This window comes from Cynocephalus volans, chromosome 12 (genome assembly GCF_027409185.1).
Source record: "Cynocephalus volans isolate mCynVol1 chromosome 12, mCynVol1.pri, whole genome shotgun sequence".
Lineage (NCBI taxonomy): Eukaryota > Metazoa > Chordata > Mammalia > Dermoptera > Cynocephalidae > Cynocephalus > Cynocephalus volans.
The window spans coordinates 50,131,033-50,151,294 of NC_084471.1; the positions used below are offsets into that span (position 1 = coordinate 50,131,033).

The 20,262-nt window shown below is 36.6% G+C and overlaps 1 protein-coding gene across 1 annotated transcript in view; it reads left to right on the top strand.

Moving 5' to 3' along the window:
• Nucleotides 1-8,060: 8,060 nt before the first annotated feature.
• The window catches only part of TSPAN8 (tetraspanin 8), a 29,634-nt gene continuing 17,432 nt past the window's right edge, over nt 8,061-20,262 (top strand). The window contains exons 1-2 of the mRNA XM_063075668.1: nt 8,061-8,368; nt 19,610-19,672. Coding sequence (XP_062931738.1) covers nt 8,309-8,368; nt 19,610-19,672 — 123 coding nt within the window. The 5' untranslated portion in view covers nt 8,061-8,308. The remainder of the gene's footprint in view (nt 8,369-19,609; nt 19,673-20,262) is intronic.

Here is a 20,262-nt window from a genome sequence, read left to right on the forward strand (position 1 = left end):
AGTTACTTCATTACTTAAAATCTGCCTTCACTTCCGATACCACTTTAATAAACTGCATTCTCTTTTCCCTGGTTTACAGCTCTCCACAGGATCTGGGCTGAAGAGCTTCCTCTCTAAACTCATCTCATACTATGCTCCTCGTAACTCCCTTTATGCTACATACACGCTGGCCTTCCTTCTCTAGCATGCCAAGTTCGTGCTTGCCTTAGAACCACAGTATGGTTACCATTGCCTGTCTGGAATGCTCTCACCCTAGATCTCATCATGGCTGGGACCTTCTAATCTAATCAGGAAGTGCTCAGCTTAAACGTCACCTCCTCAGAGTTCCATCCAATGTGAAGTCATTCCCTCAGTTTATTAGCACAGGAGCCTGCTATTTTTTCTCTTACTGGTGTTTCCTTGCACATTTATGCATGTATTTGTTTGTTTGCTGTCTCCAATTGGTGGAATATAAAGCCCAGAAGAGCTGTACGGACTTTATTTTTTGTTTGCAGTGCGGTACCCCAGCACAGAGTGGTAATTATAATCTGCCCGTCACTGTGCTAGCAGTGGGAATGCAACAGTGAACACAAACAGATGCTCTGTATTATTTTTAAAAAATCAATTAGTATATTTACATGACCTGGTTAGTCAGTCATTCATTCAAGAACATTTATTGAGCCCGTATTATACTCTGGGCCCTGGGGATATGGCAGTGAACAACACAGAAAATGCCCCTGACCTCCTGAGGTTTGCATTCCAGAAAGGAAGCAGGAAAGAAAACATCAGATACACAGATGCGTGGAGAGGATGAACCACCTAGCTTTGTGGATGAAGAAGATTCCAGAGGGGAGGAAGCGGGAAGGCCCTGAGTTAAGAATACACTTGGCAAGTCCAAGAAGCAGCAAGGAGTCCACTGTGGCTGGAGCCACAGGAGTGAGGGAGAAAGTGCGGTAAATGAGGCCAGAGAGGCAGCCAAGGGACCATCCTGTGTGGCTTTGGATTTTATTCTAATTGTGATGGGAATCTATGAGAGGGTTCAAAGCCGGAGAGTGACATAATCTTTTACTGCACAGAGAATTGCTTTATGAAATATTTTCTTCTCAGAAAGCTCCGTAGGGGATTGGCTGGGAAGACAGTGATTCTGGAGAAACTTCAGATTTCTGGCTGTTACTTCTTATATATCAGATCCTGTGCTGGTAGCTAGAAATCCTGGAATATGTTCCCAGATTTGCACATTCCTTTTTGAGGGGCCCTTGTTAGGCCAATTTTTCTGGCTTAACAATACCTCTTCACACTCCTACTTTCAAGAAAGCATGAAGAGTGAAGAGGAAAAAGAGCAGAGCACTTACAGGAATTCCCTGGCTCTCTGAAGCCTCAAGTAGGAATATGGTATAAATAAATTAGCATGCAGAAAGCGTTTCGGTCCTTTCCATAGTTAAAAAAACCAGTGAGCTCTCTTTGGAATGTTTTCTGAAGGTTTAATGATTAGTGTAGGCAAAATTAGAGATCAACGTGACTCTGTAAAGCAAACAATCCCTGGGCTTTGTTGGACCCATTGGTGCTTGAATGACCCCCAAGAGTAGCTTATTTAAAAAAAGACCTCTGACTTCTTTACATGGTTGACTAATGGATGAGGCACTTTCTGAATCAACCAGGGTGTTAATAAGTAAGAGAATTGCCAGGAAGGTCAGGAAAGGATGCTTTAATGCCTGACCATAAATGCAGGCAGGAACCAAAAGAGAATTCTAGGAGAAATGGTATATTCCATGTATGACTTCTGGAAAGATGGCATTTGGAAATATATTCCTAAAGACATGCACCTTTATTTGACACAATTGAAATTGGGGTGGTCCATTCATATGAGATGACAGTGAGGAAAACACAGCCAGGCCATTGCCCTCTCCTTTCAGGAATGATGGTTTAGGCAGCCAGCCACAGGTTTCCTGGGGTATTGTTTCTTTGATCTTCTTCTCATATTAAGAGCAAATCATGTCTTCCAAGTGCTCAAGAAAAACCTAAAATAGATCTCTCTACAGTTAAAAAAAATCATTCAAACCATAATTTGAGTTATATTCTACCTAAGTTTGTTTGGGACATATTGTTCCTTCTTATAAAGGTATGAAATGGAGGTTTACAATTTCCTCATAAAAGACTTTTTACAACGGCTTCCTGTTGTTTTATTTTTCCCTGGCAACCAGAATAGCCATGCAATACACTCCCACTGTGTGAGGTTGAATAAATCTTTCTAATTTGGAATTAGTCACTTGTGAGATCCTAATTAGCATTACGAGTAAAATGTCTATGTTTACTTTTGATCAGTCATGGAATAAGCCTCTGTTAAATTCAGTATAACATTTTGTTGGCTCTTTCAGTTTGAGAAGCTAGCATTTGATACAAGTGTTAAACATCTCCACCCTATTCTTCTTTTCTTTTTTTTTTTTTTTTGAAGTTGTTTTCTTCTATGTTGGTGGCCTCGTCTTACTTCCTTACTTCTGAATCACTGTTAACTTAGAACCTAATCATAGTCAGCAGTTAATGTGTACCTTGTGAACTTACCAAACAAAGGACTGATTCAGAGAGAACTCACTGAAAATCAGGTTGGCATTTAAACTTTAAACTTTACAAGCAAAGAACTAGGCAAATATTCGGCATGAAAATGGATTATTCAATAAAGCTGGGGCGATTACAAAGTCTGTTTGTATTCTTCATTTTCTTGTTGAGCATTGTAGTCTGTACGTGGTCACAAGTCCTAATCTGAGAGAAGGAAAATAAGATGGACCTTTGAAAAACCAACTAGTAAAATCTATAGGAAAAGACTAAGAGATCAATTGTGTGTAAATGAAGAATTTCAGAGGTATCTAAATGAAAAATAAAATGTGATCTTGGAACAGGACTGAATTATAATCACAATCTGGTAAATGGAAACCTAGTCAATTATGAACTCTTGTCTGAAGATAGATTGTGATACAGAAGTCTCAGGGACTAGATAGAGTACAGAGAAGGCAACCTTGAAAACAAAGAATTTGGTGGTGTGTCACAGCAGTACTCAGGGAGAGGATGCTAAAACCACTGAGAGCTTCATCTGGAGCATTTGGCTGTTAGATCCCAGGATGGTTCTAGATTTACCAGCCTATCAAATCTGGGCAACACATACACTCACTCCTTTACTGAATTTATCCCCCAAGACATCATCTGTGCATGCTCTGGCTTCTGTGCCATTTTTTTACAGGGAGAGCATTTTCTGATCACCTACTAACTGTGTTGCATGGCTTGATGGGTGAATTTCTCATGATAATCTAAGAAATTGATGTTCTGGCTCCTGTGAGAGTATTTAAGGTGACTCTTTCCTAAGAAGCAGATCACCCCAGGAAAGACTGGCAAAGCCGAGCTTCAGGGGCTGCCAGGCCAAGGGCCTGACCCTGGGCCTTGCCCCGAAGCTGGCCTTTCTCAACTTGCTGTATGTATAAAAGGAGTATAAATGCTGTAGTGAGGCCTAATGGGAATTCACAGGCATCTCTAATCCACCACAGTCAGAAACTGCATTTTTAAACACTGCACCATTTTGCCTCAAACTTTACTTATAAACATCAGATTCACTTATGCAACATCAGGTTTTGATGATCTAAAGTCTGTTTTTCTCATACACATTTTCATATTTTTCCTTGCATGAACTATATGGTTAGAAACTTTATATCCAGGTGCAAATCATGAATATTTTAGAGTAAAAATATCTACAGAAGAGAAAGAATATTGGCTATCACATACTGGATACTTTTTCTCCATGAACACCATAATACTACTTCACAATGACAATCTTAAGCCACACTTTTTTTTCTGAGCTGGAATTACCACTACAAGTAGAGATTAGTGTTTTAAAATGTCCTGCAAAAACAGGAGAGGGCTCATTCTCACACCAGATGCTGTTCATCTCCAGTGGGAATACACGAAAAGCTTTTATGAGCCAGGCTCTGTAAGAGCACAGGGTAGGAAGCATACAGCATTGGGCTCACATAAAAGCCAAAGAGGCTCTGCTGCTGTGAAAGGGACTGTAAAACCCCTAAGTGAGCAATTTCAACTTTTCGAAATTAGAAAAAGGGTTTTCCAAAATGAGAAATGCTAAAGAGTACCAGAAATTTCTCTTCACTCCAATTATTTAGAGTACAGGATGTCATGCACTTACACACCCACCCCTAAATACAGTCATAAGGAAGAGAAATTTCAACATAATATTCTTACTGCTGCTTCCAACTTTTGAGAAAATTACTTGATTATTCACAATGTCATTAAAATAACATGAGGGTACTTCAAAATGTTCATGGAAAAATAGAATTGAGAGATAATATGAATCCTTCCATAAACTTTTTGAAGAATCCTTGTATAGTACAGAGGAGAGTGATAGTGGGAGAATATATAAAAGAAGAGAAAAATAATCTCTTCTCTAAAACACACGATTTGCTTTTTCACTATCTACTCCATTGACAAATATGCTGGGTTAACAGATTTTGGAAACAAAAATTCAAAGAGGAAGTTATCTTTCATTACAATGTAACCTCCACGAAGGCAGGGATTTTTCTTGTTTTATAAACTGCTGTATCTCCAGCACCTAGTACCATGCCTGGAATGTAGTAAGCATTCAATACATTTGTTGAATACATTTTCAAGTATATCTTATTGAGGGAAGATGATACCATGATAAAAATATGAATTCTCTATGTCTGCTTTCTGATTCAAGTCCCAAATGTAGGCCTGGTTTGCTTGATGACCTAGAGAAAATACCATATTTGATGTAGGGTATGTGATGGTCCTACTTGTGCATTTTCCTCTACTCTGAGCACAGGAAATTCTCTCTTTCTTCCTTGTCAGGGTTCCCATACTCCTATCAAAACCTAGTTCAATGGTGTCTGCCTTATGTACAGTTTTCATAATCAATCAGATCCAAATCCTTATCTTGCTTTACCCTTTGCACTCACTATGAGTAATAATAATTAGCATGATGGAAGCATTAGAAAAATGCTATTCATTCTCTCAGCTGTCATTTCTTCTTATGATATCTTCATTGCCTCTTCTTCCTGGCTTGGTCTTTCATGGGGTCTAAGGTTTATTACTGACACTCTCTAACCTTACCCTACCCCCATCATGGTTAAAATATCTGTTACAGGACAACTTCTCAAGATCTAAGGTGATAAATGACTCATACTTATATGACATAACATGAGAGACAGTTGATGCTGATGGGCAGAATACTGATTTGATAATCACATGACTTCTTTCTAGAAGGAGATCTGCTACTAACAGTTTTGTGAACTTGAACTACTCATTATCCCTGCACTGCACTTTTCTCATAGATAAAATGTGGGGATTTGTCTACATCGTGTTCCTGTAAGTATGTGTGTATGTGCTGTAAAACTGGTCATGCGTATGTCTTTCAAAAATATGCTCTAGGATCACATTTATTTGGGAATAGCTATATATTACCTTCATGAATATTAGAAAGTTAAAGGCTCTGACAAATCCTAAAATAAAGAAACTTTTTTTTTTTTTTTTACCTAATAATTGACATTTTAGTGGGTAGGGGTGGAATATTGGAGTCCCCTAAAAAACCCTATGAGGGAATCACTAGTTGAACTTTCTGGGGAACTTGGCTGTAATTGCACATCCTTTTATCTCTAATGCCGGCTGTTGTGGATACAGAGATGAGTAGGCCAGGATGTATGCCTTCCAGGCATAAAGGATCAAATGGAAGAGATGCAGATAAATGTAATATGGGATGGTAATTATAGACCAAAGCTTGTTCAAATCATAATGGGCATGAGGACTGAGAAGCAGGTAAGTCTGCCCAGAGCGGGGCAGTGGATGAGGACAGGAAGGCTCCATAGGTGAAGTGCCATTGGAGCTGAGCACTGAGAGGTGTTTGTAATAATTCACCAGATGGAGAAGGCAGGAAAGGATATTCCAGGTACAAGGAACAATATGGCGCAGAGGCATAAAATCTGAAGGTATGTTCTAGGCCTGTGAAATAATTTTGTGGTTATGGAGTGTAGGGAGAAAGGAGCAGGAGAAAGTTCTCGGGAGTGGGTAGATGTCTGATTGCCATATGCTGAAAGTGCGATTCTAAGGAGTCTGAAATTTATCCTGTAGGTAACAGGATAAAAAACCATCCTTAGACTGGTTTTTAATCAGGAGAATTACCTGATCAATAAGTATTTTCAAAAGAGAATTCTGGAGTGCTAATTCCAGAATTCAGGGAAACTAATTATGATTTTACTGAAAAGACTCAAGTAAGAGATGATAAAAGGGATGAATAATGATAGTGGCAAAAGAATGAGAAGGAGGAAACTGATTTGAAAGAAATTTAGGAGGTTGAGAACCATGAGGAATGGTTGAATATGAGGAAGGAAAGACAGAGGAATACAAAATAACTCTATAGTAATTAGCTTGGGCAGGTGTTGTGTGATTATAATACTGCGAAAGAAATTTAGGGAAGCAAACTGTCTCATACTGGTTTTGAATTGGACTGGGGAGTTCTATTACATGGTTATTTCCCTTAAATACACATCCATTGATTTTTGTGTTTCAGAGTTCAAGAATGATTTAACTATGACTAAAGATTACTGTATTCCTTTTAAGGAGATTCAGCATCCACCAAAAAAATCTATTTCAAAGTGAATTTTGGTAGGTACTCAATACATCCATGTCAACAAAGCAGCATTTAAAGCTGTATTATGTCTCTTTATTTTTCCTCTAAATGATAAATAATCATTTCTGGGACTATAAATCAATTTTTTTTTAATTCAACCTAAAACTTTTTTTTCTTTCAGGCATTGATTATCCTATATGTACTAATATCTCAATACAAGTTTGTGGAATTATTTCCATTTTCTAGGAGGAAACAGAACAAAATACTGACAATTTAAGTGATGATTTATATATTAAACCATTATTTTGGGAACTAATCTTAAATTTGGCCTTTAACATTAAATTTTATTGCCCACAATGCATTAAAATTGTGTTTATAGACAGGAAGTGGGATTGTTTCAAAAACATCTTCTTATGTCAGTGAAAATTAGAAAATATTACTTTGGAAGACATCGATGGTTTCTTATAGTATAGAACTTAGCAAAGATTTAAAAGAATTATTTTCCCAACTACTTTTTGAAGTATAGGGTTCTTTTATTTAGGGAAAGAAGAACTGCCTTGAGAGGCAGGATGTGGAAACTAGCATGACCCGGGTTGTTTACACAAAGTAGTCCACACCTCCCTGATTAGGTCAGAGAATTTTGCTTTTACCTGGGACAGCTGCCTTCTATTAGTACTAGAAGCATATTGTACAATCTATGGTCATTGATCCATGACCACCTTCCTATTTTGGATTTTTTACTCAAGAGAACTCAGAATGCAGAAACTGAGTTGGTGGAGAGGGGCTGTTGCTAGAAATAATTTGCTGGAAGGAGAATACAATGTCCACCTTAAAAACAAACCAGGCTATCAAAATGACTACACGTTATAAAATGAACACAATAGGGGCAGTCAGAGAGTGACTCCTAGGAATTATTTTTCTTTTATGTCATAAAGAAATAAAGATAAAAGGTGAATGATGTTGTCAGGACAGATAAGGCTGCCTCTCCATCTCCACTTCCCACAACTGTGGGACATTTAAGGCAGCTCTGTGGAATTATTTTGAAGTAAATTCAAAAGCTTTGGAAGGAAGGTACATGTAATGGTTGTTTCACAATTCTGAGGTTAATGATAAAAGATTGTTGTGTCTATACCTTGAGATTTTTCAGATTCATAAGTGCATTTTATTATATTTAGAAGAAATATTGTATTCTTGAGAAAATGCAATGCAAAAGTAAGTTGAGTCACAATGTCCACTTACCTCAGAGCAAAACAACCTTATTTCCTTGTAGTTGAAATCAAGGGCAGGGAAGTCAGGCTGTGGTTTCTGAAATCCAACAACCTAGTATCGCTGTGCCATTCTCTCCCTGGATCCAGCGCCACTCCCTTCACTTGATATCTGTTTACTTTACAGGAGGCAGTTTTTGAGAAAGGATCATAAATATCCTGGCCTGGTGCCCCAGGAGCCATGACAAGCAAAGGAACATACTCGCCTGGAGATAGCCTCTGTGATATTTAAATGTGTAGGTTAATTTTTTATCCACTTTAATAACTGGGTTTTTTCTCCCTCTACTTCTTTGCTTTCTATTTCTGCTCTGAAGCCGTGGGCACGGAAATCTCTGCAGGCAAATTACTCCAGAGCACATTGCAGGACAATACTATAACGAATAGTTAAATTTACGGGCATTTGGATTCCTGATCCTCTTCCGAAATGGCAGGTGTGAGTGGCTGTATAAAATATTCTATGTTTATCTTCAACTTCTTGTTCTGGGTAAGTGTTTTTCTTTTAATTATCAATTTTATGCAAGAAAGGAGATCTTGATATAAATATCATAAATGAGAACAGACTCTGCACTAGAGAAATAGGAGGAGGAGGAAACTGTATTTTCCATTGACTTGTTTGGATTTGTTTGTTCTTTCTTTGGCTATTTCAGTAATTGAAAATGAGCCAATGATTCAAAAAAGTGCACTTCAGGATCTGGGAGGATAAACATTTCATAAATGTTTTGATATTGTTGCAAAAACAAGCACAGAGGAAAAAATACCCCTTAATTAAAGGATAATTATTCTTAGTTGTATATCAAGCAGGCCTCCCTGGTTTAGGGACCCTGTGGGAAAAACATGGTCTGGTTCCATCCAGTGCCCAGCCCCTTAGTCCTGCCCTTCACACCTGGTTTTAAAATAGGTGAATAATGGGGTGTGGAATGATAAAGACAAGAGAAAAGGATCATTTTTAGAGCCCCAAAGTAAAAACTATGGGTCAGGAGGAAAACAATAACATTATTTCATCATAAGAAGATTAAACTAAGCCCATAGATATGTATTGGCATTTTAAAGTCAGTATTTTGATGTGTCATCATCCTCTCTTTTAATCTATGGTGTTTGTGTTTTAGCAAGTTGCTGTGTTTCTCTTGAAAGTCCATTGACATAGACATAGCAAATAATAAGTAGCATCCATCATTGGAAAATGTAAAAACAAGGTATGAAAAGGGTGGGCTGGGATGCTGGGAAATTGACATTATCATTTTTAGTTTACATGCTGTAAGTAAAGACTGTTCAAAAAGTGAATCAGTGGAAATAGCCCAAAGCACTTAAATGAAAAAAATAATTTGTGTAGTGGATTAAAAATCAGCTTATGCAGTATAAGGAGGAAAGAACTCTCGTTTTGTTTTTGTACCTGGTTGCCTTAGTAAACAGACAACTAGTAGGTACATGTTGGTAAATTTCTGTCGTATTAAAATAATGATGGATTTAATTAAGCTTAACTACATGAATACAGTTTTATTGAGTAGAATGACTTTCCATTCAATGGTCAGTAGCCCTAATGATATAAATGATATACCGGTAAATTAATAGATGTGTATATGAAGAAATAAAATAAAATAAATAAGGAAGGTTTGTCTTTTGTTCCTTTTCTTTTTCCTAAAATATGGGCTGCTTTTGCAAATATTAAATGAAGCTCATGCATATATGCCATTTTTTTTGTTAGTTTTGATACATTTTTTTCTTTGAAATATTTAAATTGGTTAAACATTGGCAGTAAAATATAAAGAAAGAAATGCCTGTGTTCTTTGGTTTGGTTTGGTTTCTAGTTGTTATTATGAAGAACTTCATAAAAGAAGACAGAATAGGGTAACCAACCCCAACATCTGGCCCCAAAAGCCATGAAACCACGGCCAACTTTTCTCCATCCCTACTCTCACTTCCCCCACCCTGTATTATTTTAAAGCAAATATGAGATAGATCATTTCATCTGTAAATATTTTACTATATATCTCTGAAAGGCAATAATTCTATTTTAAAAACTGTAACTACAATATCATTATCATACTTTAAAAACTTAAACAGAATTTCTTAATCAATGGTCAGATATCCACCAAGCGTTAACATTTTCCAATTGCCTCACAAATATTCTTCTTTGAATCAGGATCAAATAAGGTCCACACATTGTGATTGGTTGTACATCTTTTATGTCATTTTTAATCTGTAAGTTCTCTCTCCATCTTCATCTCTTATCATCTCCCTTGACATTTTATGAACTGGTGTGTGTTATTTGTCTTCTCACATTTTCCATGGTCTAAATTTTGCTATTTGCATACTCATGGTATAGTTTAACCTGACTTCTGTATCATGTGTAAGTTAGGACTTGCATATGGCAGCTTGATAAGATTCAGGGTTTGTTTATTTTGGTTCAACACTTCGTAAGTGACACTATTATTTCATCTGGAGGAATATGATGTCTGATTGTGGCACCTTTTTATGATGTTAGTAGCCATTAATGCACAAGTACCATTATTAGTTTATTAAAAAGTTCAAATTGGTGATATTCTTGTTCCATCAATTTATTTCATTTATTGGCTGGAACACTTTAATTAAGGAGATATTTCTCATTTACTGCTTATTTTCCAGTGACCTAATTTTTACATAAAAAAATGGTAGCATAAATGCTTCTTTCTTACTCAACGGATATCAAAATGGTGATTTAATTTTCTGGTATCCAACAGTAATAAGTTAGTATTTTTTCAAGTATCTTTATAAATGATAGATTTAAACTGCATTACAATTCTTATCCTTATCAATGTGCAATTTATTCCATCTTTGGCCAGTAGGAGCTTTTTCAAGTTGGCTGCTGAGTCCTTTCAACATGACCCTAATAACTTTGATAACCTATTCACCACTTGGTATGATAAGATGTTCCAGGCTAACTTGCCTATTTCTTGCCCAGACTTGGAATCAACTATTTTTCTAAGAAGTTCTGATACCTTCTTTTAAAGAACTGCAGCCACAGAACATATTAACATGCTAATAAATGCATGGGTCCCTGTTATTAAGATGTTCCAAAGTACCTAAACCAATAGCAATCTTCAAATTATAAAACAAGTAAAATATATCTTTGATGTATAAGTGCTGATGGTTATTGTGAAAACATCAGAGGTTAGTATTTATTAGATACCTAATCAGGAATTTGGAATAGATCTGAATTTTAAACCAAAATGATAAAGATCGTCCAGAAAAGGGGTATGTTGTAGATTCTGGATTGTATATCTAAGATTAGGGTTCAAGGTGAGTTGTAGAGACCTATACCATACCATTCCAAGACATTGTCACTTTTTCTGGGGTGCTCTGATTATTTTATGGTTACTATTATCTGCTTGCGTCTCTGATAACACAGAAAAGTCTTTCTGATGCTGTGGATTTCAGATAGACATTTCTAACTGTCCCCAAGAGTTCTTGACATCAGCGAATGTGGTGGGTGCCACAATTCCTGTATAAGAGATCTTAAAATGAAGTTTTTCAGTGACAGCAACAGTTGCAAAGACCAGTGATAACTTCTTAGCCATCAGGGAGCATCAATGTTTTAAATCAAAATTTAGGCAGCAGGAGGAGTCTCTGAAGTTAGGGAATGTTTCTATTTTTATTTTCCCATCTATCCCCAACCCAGAGCTCTCAGTTGGAATTTTATGATCCTTCATAGGAAATTAGCAATTTGTCACATTCCTAATGTTTACTTAAGCAAACATTTTAACAGTCCCACTGATGTGGTTTTCTTGTAGATGTCCATAGCTTTATGTTTTCAAATGCATTCTTTCTGGTGTGACTTGCAAAACTAAGCCTTTTCAAAGTAGGTCCAGATGTTGAAATATCTCTAAGAAATGCATATGGTCATTTAATCTAAACATACCAGTTTCTTTTGGGGGAGAACTTGAAATATGCCACATAAATTTGCAGTGATTTCCATTCATTAGAATTACCAATTGAAGAAAAACATGTGAAAGTGAAGATCATTCCTAATTATGTCAGAGTTTCATACAAGTTAGAGAAATAAAGGTGCTATAGATAACAGATAAATTATAGGTACAAAACCTAATTTCCTTAGTCTTATGTCAAAAAAACCATGAAATACACAAGTTTTCTTATATTCCTCTCAGATAGGTCAGGCCTGGGAGTACTATAGATGCTCAGAGTGTCCTAAGTGTCTGGGTAAGCATGGGACATGGGCCTTTGGTTGGTGGATGCAGTGGACTGATGACCAGAGACAAAGAGCTATGGAGAGGCCCGCTATTGATGAGGAAAAGCAGAGTGAGGCTACATTACCAGTCTCAAATGAGGCAAGGTGAGAAGAAGGAGTCAAGCTGTAAAGCCAGATGCATGAAGAAAGCCAATGCACGAGGAGGTTTGAAGAGAGCAGAAGGAAGTCAGAACTTGGAGGAAGTCCAGGAACCATCCTGGGCCTCTAGATTGGATGTGTTGAGAGCAGTTAAAAGATCGGAGGCAAAGCAGACATAATTAGATATAAAGAGACAGAGGTACATTAAAAAGAATAGGACACCATTATATTTTATTCTGTCTGTTGATGAAATCTCCCAAGGTAAAGTCTTAACAATGGCTGAAATGTATGAACTTTGTACGTGGAGTGGCTGCCTGCTGCTATGTAGTCAGTGTGGAACTATAACAATGACAAAAGGCATTAGACTCCAGAGGTGGAGAGCTCAGGTTGAAATCAGTTCATTCATCCCTAGCTGTGCTTCCTTGGAAAAAAGTAACCTCTCTGTGCTTTATTGTTCCTCTTCTGTAAAGACAGGATTAGTAGTAATATCTAGCTCATGGGGTTATTGCGATGATTAAATGAGTTAATACAGATAAAGAACTCAGAATAACAGTAAGTAAAGGCTTAAGAAAAAGACCTTTCAACTAACATTGTATAGGCATTTTTAGGAAACAGAAATATGAAACTACTCAGCATAGTAATAAATAATTTTCAATGTTGGATTTTGAAACAGAGGAGGACATTAGATGGCAAGAACTGTGATAAGGCAGGAATTCTTCTATCATAAATTAAGGGAATGAAAAAAAGTGAGTTTGTAAACAGACTGATTGAGATTCAGATCCTGAAACTACCACATTGCTTTGTGACCTGGAACACGTATCTGGACTTTCATGTGCCCCAGTCTGTGCAATTGTAATATGGGGATGATAATTTTATCTGGCAGAATTAACTGTAAAGATTAACTAAGGTTAATTTTTAATGGAAGCCTATAACCAAAGACTGACACATAATAACAGTTCAATTAATGCTATTTTTCTGGATTCCAATCATCATATTGCTTTTTAATGTAAAAGTATTAGAATCTGTTGTTTTAGTATTTTATACATAACAAACTTTTAAAATTCAAATATAATTTTAGCTCTACTTTGTCTCTTCCCTCTCCTCACAGGGCAAGGAATCTGTAGGGCTAGAGGGATAAGCCCACCATGAGGCTAGCCTCCATTTTGGATACCTGGGACCCCAAATTTCCCCATCCAAAAGGCCCTAAACCTGTTTCCAGGGTCTGCATAGGCTCTTCACCAGGAGTGATCAGGGAGAGCTATTTTCAGGAATGGGAGCTGGTTGTAAACAGAGTTTGGGCTTGTAGGCTGAGGTATCCACACCCATTCCTGTTAGGTCCCTCAGAGATCAAGACAGAACTAGGAGTGAGTGCTGGGGGTTGGAGCTAGCTCTTCCCATGCCACCCCCTTCTGGTAGGCAAACCCCAGGAGTCTGAGAATTCTAAAGCACATCTGTCTTCCAGGTCATTAAGTAGGCACATTTGTCAAAGATAGGAAGATAGAACACATTTTTTTCTATGCTTATTATCTTGAGTTAAAAGTTCTTAATGTGGAGACAAATGGGTGGTAGACTGTTATTCTTGTTCTTGCCGCAGGCCCTGCAAACATATGTACCAGTCTGTAGGTGTTACTTATAAAGAAGCTGTACTTTTGAAATGATGTGATAAATACTTTCCTGAATTTGCATCATTTACGATTCAGAAGCATTGGATGTGGGTCAAATGCTGAAAATTCATCTCTGCCTACATATTTTGAAGTTATATAGACTCTAGTGATTTAGCCTTTAACCAGGTCCTATTTGTGTCAGAAAGATATGTGGTTGATGTCTTCCCCCTAAATTTAGAGATGTTTAAAATTAGAATTCACAGCAGTGCACTGGGTGCTTGATTTACTTAACAGATTTAGAAGATGCACATGAATGCAACCATAGAGACACATGCGCTATGTACTAAACACTCATTGCTCCAATAAACATCATTCACAGGGGCTGAAGATAAACAAACAAACAAACAAACAAACCCATGACAGTAGAGCATGCTAAAAATTGAAAACTTTAATTTACTCCACTGGTTCAGAGCATCAGAAAATGAGATACTGTGTGAAGGGTAGGAGGTCATCTTAGTAAATCAGAGCTGCGTTAGGCCAAGTCTGTAGAGGGAATGTACAGCATCCTCTCCTCCAACAGGAGATCTGAGAATGACCGTGACCCATCACCCGTTAGAGAGTGATGCAAAGCATCCATCTTTCTCTTAATAATTTATCATAATAGGTCTCAGCTTACTCAAGGATTAGTAAAGAAAAATTTAGCAGAAGGCCTAATAGAAAGTACTGTTGAACAAGTGAAAGATAATGTCATCCTAAAGACTTAGAAGACAAGCACACATCCTTGAAAGAGACACTCCAGAATCCTGAAAAATGTTCCTGGAAATTGGTATCTACAATGTAATGCCAGAAAATACCCCCCCTCCCATGAAACAGTGCCTGGAGGCCATAAGAGAAGATAAAACTAATTGGAAAATCATAAGATGAGATGAAGACGGAAATGGATAAAATAAATAAGAACTCCAAGCAAACTAGAAACACAATAGCAGAATTAAAATTCACTTTAGATATTACATGAAATGGAGACAGTAGTATAGAATCCCAAATTGAGATATTCTCCCAGAAGAAAATCAAAAATAAATAAAAATGGTGTAAAAGAAGGTGATAGATACAGAGAACAGAGAATGGGAATCCAAAACAAGTTGTATTCCTGAAGGAGAGAACAGAATTAGTGGAACAAAAACAATAATCAAATTAACATATGCATATTTTGTGGAGCTGAAAATATACCCTGTATGCAGATGAAAAGTGCCTGTTCTGCCCCAATGAAAGAAGACATCGGTGTCTAGATAAATATTAGAAAAAATACTGAATTAAAAGATAAATAAAAATTTAACAACTATCTAGATACAAACAACAAAAAGAAAATAAGCAAACAATGCATGAATGAAAATAAGACTGACCATAGACTTTTCTTATTGCAATCAATATTAAATGTCAAAAGACAGTAAAACAATGTTTGCTGAGAGTATTCATAGCCTTTCATAGTGAACAAGAGAGAAAGATGTCTTTGGATACTCATATTGTAAAATCTACTAAAACAAATTCCAAATCATTAAGTTGTGATGTAAAAATGAATAGTTAAAGCATGGGAAAATCATAGTAACAAACGTCTGGAAATAAGCAAAGTAATCATGTGTCTAAATAGTTGTATTTTTTATTATAAACTGGGGTGCAAATCAGAAGACATTGTTGAAGGAGAAAAGATATAATAGAAAATACCAATTTGGTAACAATTTGACCTAAAATCCAAGAATGAATACACTAAATAGCATTTATTGGATTATATCAAGTAAACACTGTTAGAATTGCACAGTAGTAAACACAAATACTATAAATTCAATATAACACATCTCTCAGTTTTTGACAGCTCAAGAAGGAAAAGAAAAACGGGGATCTAGAAGATCTAAATGATATAATCAATAAGATGTATTTAACAGATTAGTAATAAACTTTGAACACTCTTGAGACTTTATCGTCTTTTCCAGTATCTCTGTATCTTTAGAAATTGATGAAAGAAATGAAAACAAATTCTGACAAGCAAAAATTTTGTCGTTTGCATTCTTTTACTACAATACAATTAAACTAGACTTTTAAATAATGTTTAGTAAAGGAAGAAACTTGAAAATTAACAATAACAGTAATAGTAGCAGTCCTTTGCTAATAATATGTTACGGCTGTCAGGGTCCTTTTGCCTCCTGTAGTCATGGCCTTTAGTGTTCTTGGATTACCATAAAAAAATTCTTGTTGTTATCCACCTGGATATTATTCTTTGTGCCCTCGCAGGAGCAGCATAAGAAGAGTTCTCTTAAGCTTATCTAAAAGGTGCTCATTTTGGACCAATAATAATATAGCTCACAATCCACTCCTCCTCCTAACATCACATTTTGAGTTTTCTTTCAATTTCAGCACTCTCCAAACAAACTTCGTTAAACACCCAAATCAAAAGATAGAATTAGGAAGAAGGGAGTTGGTATGCTTGGGAGACACATTATCAGAGAAAAAGACAAATCCAAATCATCACTGTACCATTTATCTTTGTCCTGGATGGTGTCATCCCATTTTCTTCCCAGCATTTTATGATTTTCAGTTTCTGCCTTGTCTTAGTCTGCTTGAGCTGCCATAAAAAGATGCCATAAACTGGATGACTTTAACAGAAATGTATTTTCTTATAAGTCTGGAGGTGGCTGCAAGTGTAAGATCAAGGTACTGCCCAACTGGGTTTGTGGTGAGGGTCCTTTTCCTGATCTTCATCTTCTGGCTTTGTTCTCACATGGCTTTTCCTTGGGTGTGTGAGTGGGCAGAGAGAGACGGGGTGGGGGGAGGGGGAGTAGGAGAAAGAGAGAGAGAAAGAGAGGAGAGAGAGGGATCTCTTATAAAGCCACCAACCCTACAGGATTAGAAACCCACCTTACGACCTCATTTAATGACCTTAATTATCTCCTAAAAGCCTTATCGCCAAATACAGTCACGTTGGAGGTTAGGGCTTCAACGTATGCATTTTGTGTCGTAATTCAGTCCACCACATACCCATAGCAAACATTAAAATTGCCTGATTTCTTTGAGTGCTGGTTCAGGCTAACTGCCTCCTAATTCCAAAATGTCCATGAAAGCTGAGTGAAAACCACAGTTATTCTCTTCAAAAATAAACCATAATTGAGGGTAGGGTGAGCCTGGTCAGTTCTATAGTTTCCACTTACGGGAGGCCTGGGGACCCAATATATAAGCCAATTTCCTTTTACATTCTCACCAACAGAAAGTAGGATAGAGGTGAACACTTATTTCTTAATTTGAACTTTTAATTGCTTAAGAGTATAAAAAGATTGAGGGACAAATCGTTAAAGCCAAACTGGGGACAGGGCTCAAAGAACCATTATAATGGTCAATCTTCTAACAAGCGAGATGAGATAGTTCAGTATTAATCATGACTTTAGAATGATTATTCTTCATATATATAAATTTACTTTTAAAGTCATTCAACAAATTTATGAATAATTTAATGATATTAAGATTCTGATCTTTACATGTGAATTTCTCCAATAAGGTAAGAATGCTATATTTTCTTTTCTCTTTTTTTTTTAATTGAAGCATAACTGATTATACATATTTGGGGGTACAGTATTGACTACCATTATTTGTATTCAATATGTGGTGATCAAATCCATATTATTAACATATTCATATATTTTAAATATTTATTTCTTTTCATTTTTAAAATGGAGTTTGAAGAAAAGGTAGAATTAAGGATGGAAATAATAGTTTGGTCAACTTCAAAATTCCTAAAACAAAATTGTCTAATTGTGAAAAATGAAGTTGAGCAAAATCAAAATATTCTCGACTTCTGAAATTGGGTACTCTTTCTTTCAAATGTTACAGGTAACTTTCAGGGGCTGAGAAGACTTAAAGTTGTCATTTGAGGCGCAGATATGGTTGATTTTGTAAGATTTATGAATGGTTTGATACCTAAATACATTGAAAAAGTAAATTAGATAGTAACACACAAACAAGTTAAGGTTTTGAAAAATATCATACCCTTGGTCTTAGAGTTTTCTCATTGATAGATTCATAAATATCAGGTAAGTGTGATAACCATGATCGTTATTAAGATAATATTATTCTTAGCTAAAGCTAAAGGCCATAGTGACTACTAATCTATTTTGGAAAGGAGAAGAAAAAGAAAGAAAGGAAATATCAGCGAACAAACCAAATAATAAACAAAAAATCCAGTTGGCATAAAATACTGAAAATCCCGGAGAGTATGCATCAGTTGACATAAATTCTCACTTGCAGACGTATTAACAAAGAACTGCTAAAATGAGCATTTATCTCCAATTGCAAATGACATCAGGATTTAGTGGAAGGAGGTGAATTTAGAGGAGTGAAGTAAGGAGAGTTTTTCAAGCTCTAAAGCCGGTTTTCTCAATGGATTGTATTTTATGGGTGTGTATGTATAAGATAATTAAGTTGCACAAGTTATTCGGCAGCTTGATAAAGAACTTTGGTTTTTAATTGCTTTAGTTATTTTGTAGGAGTTGAAGCATGTAGTAGAGGCAGATTGGTTAGGCGTTGCCCTGGATTTTCATGATGTAGCTGTTATCTCTCAGGAATCCAATTTCTTTACCCAAAGTGAAGGGTTTAGACCCAGATCATTTCTGAGGTCTTTTAGAGAGCACAGATTCCATAGCTATTCAGCTACTCATTGCACTCTCTATTCCTTAACAAAGCCCTTGACCACATTTCCACTAGAAATTTAATGAGAAGGCTTTAGAAGTGAAACTGCTGTTCAGGGGTTACAGGCATTTGGCTCAAGCATGCATGAAAGCAATGATGTTCCAAGGACATTGGGTTTTGGAGGACTTGGTCATTTCACTGTCAGAGCACGGAAAGGCCAGAATCATCTAGAAAGCCCTCCCAGGTCTGCTGTGTCTGGCATGTTACCAGGCCTGCTCTCAATATCTCTATCTTATAATAGATCTTCAATATATTTCTTTTTGAGGCCACAATATATCTTTTTTTTTTTTTTTTAACTCTGAAAGACAAGGGTTTTCCTTTCGCTAAAGTAAAATGTGTTTCACATTTTATGTGTTGGCCGTGATCCAAATTAAATAATCTGGTAAAGTCATTAAAGGAATTTAGGACTTTAAGTACTGTTCCTCATTTTTCCTTCCCTCTGGGTAAGCTTTACCACCTACAAGAGTTTGAAAGAGTTTATTTGGGTTCAAAAAGTGTTGGCTAATATGTATTCTTGTTGCTTAACTGCAAATTTTGTCAAATGTTCTACTGTTCCCTGCTATCCCAACTTCTCCCTTCCTCTTGAATCTTAAGTGAATGTTTGGTGGTTAGTCAGTTATTCCCTTCTTTCTTGGTCCAAGATAGCTTCTCGAGACAAAACCAAGGGCACGATAAGGATATTTTATCTTTAAACTGCTGTGACTTGCCTTTTGTATGCTACAGTCTAGCAAAAACACAGGGTTGGAGTTAAAATGTGGAAAATCATCTTTCCCCTGCCTACTGGAGATGACTTCTTGTATATAGACTAATGAATGGACTATAGACGAGAAACAGAATTATTCTTATCAAGCTTGTGAATTACAGTGAACATTTTAGTGATTATCTGCAGATGAATATGTCTTTCAGATCGTATAATGATCTAACTAACACAATATAATGACATAACTATAGTTAATGATTTATTAACTAACGGTATGGTTAATGATAAACTGTTGTAAATGGATGCATGGGGGTGTGTGGAATTAGAGTTTCATTTTAATTGTACTCCAACATTTTTAATTTTTTTCTGCAGCTCTGTGGTATCGTGATCCTGGGAATAGCAATATGGATACGAGTAAGCAAAGATGGCCAAGAGGTAAATGCTTCTATAGCATTTTTCTTAACTGCCTCATGTAATCATTTGTGCTGATATGTGATTTTATAATTAAATTCATTCAATCAAAATTAATTACTAGGTGCCTGCTACTGTGCTAGGCATGAAACAATCCTTCTGAAGAATGGAGGAGGTTTTACTCTGACAATAGGAAGAGCTCAATGAAAGTGGAGGTGGGAGGGGGACAGTATGGAAATTTGTCTCCTTTGCTATTTGTTTAAGGCCAGGCTTCTGTGCAGCTTCTGGATACAGACCATCCCTCCTCCCCACCAAGGAGAACAATTTTTATAGTACCAGGTATTCATGGTAATTTATCTGGCCCTAAGATGGTTGGTCCAAAAGAAAAGAAGGGGAGAAATTCTCTCAGAGAAGAAGAATTTGAAATTGTGTTTTAAAGGCAACAAAATGCAAGGGTAGTTGATATTTAGCTGTGGCAGCTGGCATTGAAGGTAATTCCTTACAGCAACCAGAGGCTGGTCATGCAAGTGCAACTCAGCAGTTAGCTGGTGCTGTCCATCTTCTTGCTATGTGTACAAAATTAACATGACCCATTCTCTCCCCCTGCCCCCTCC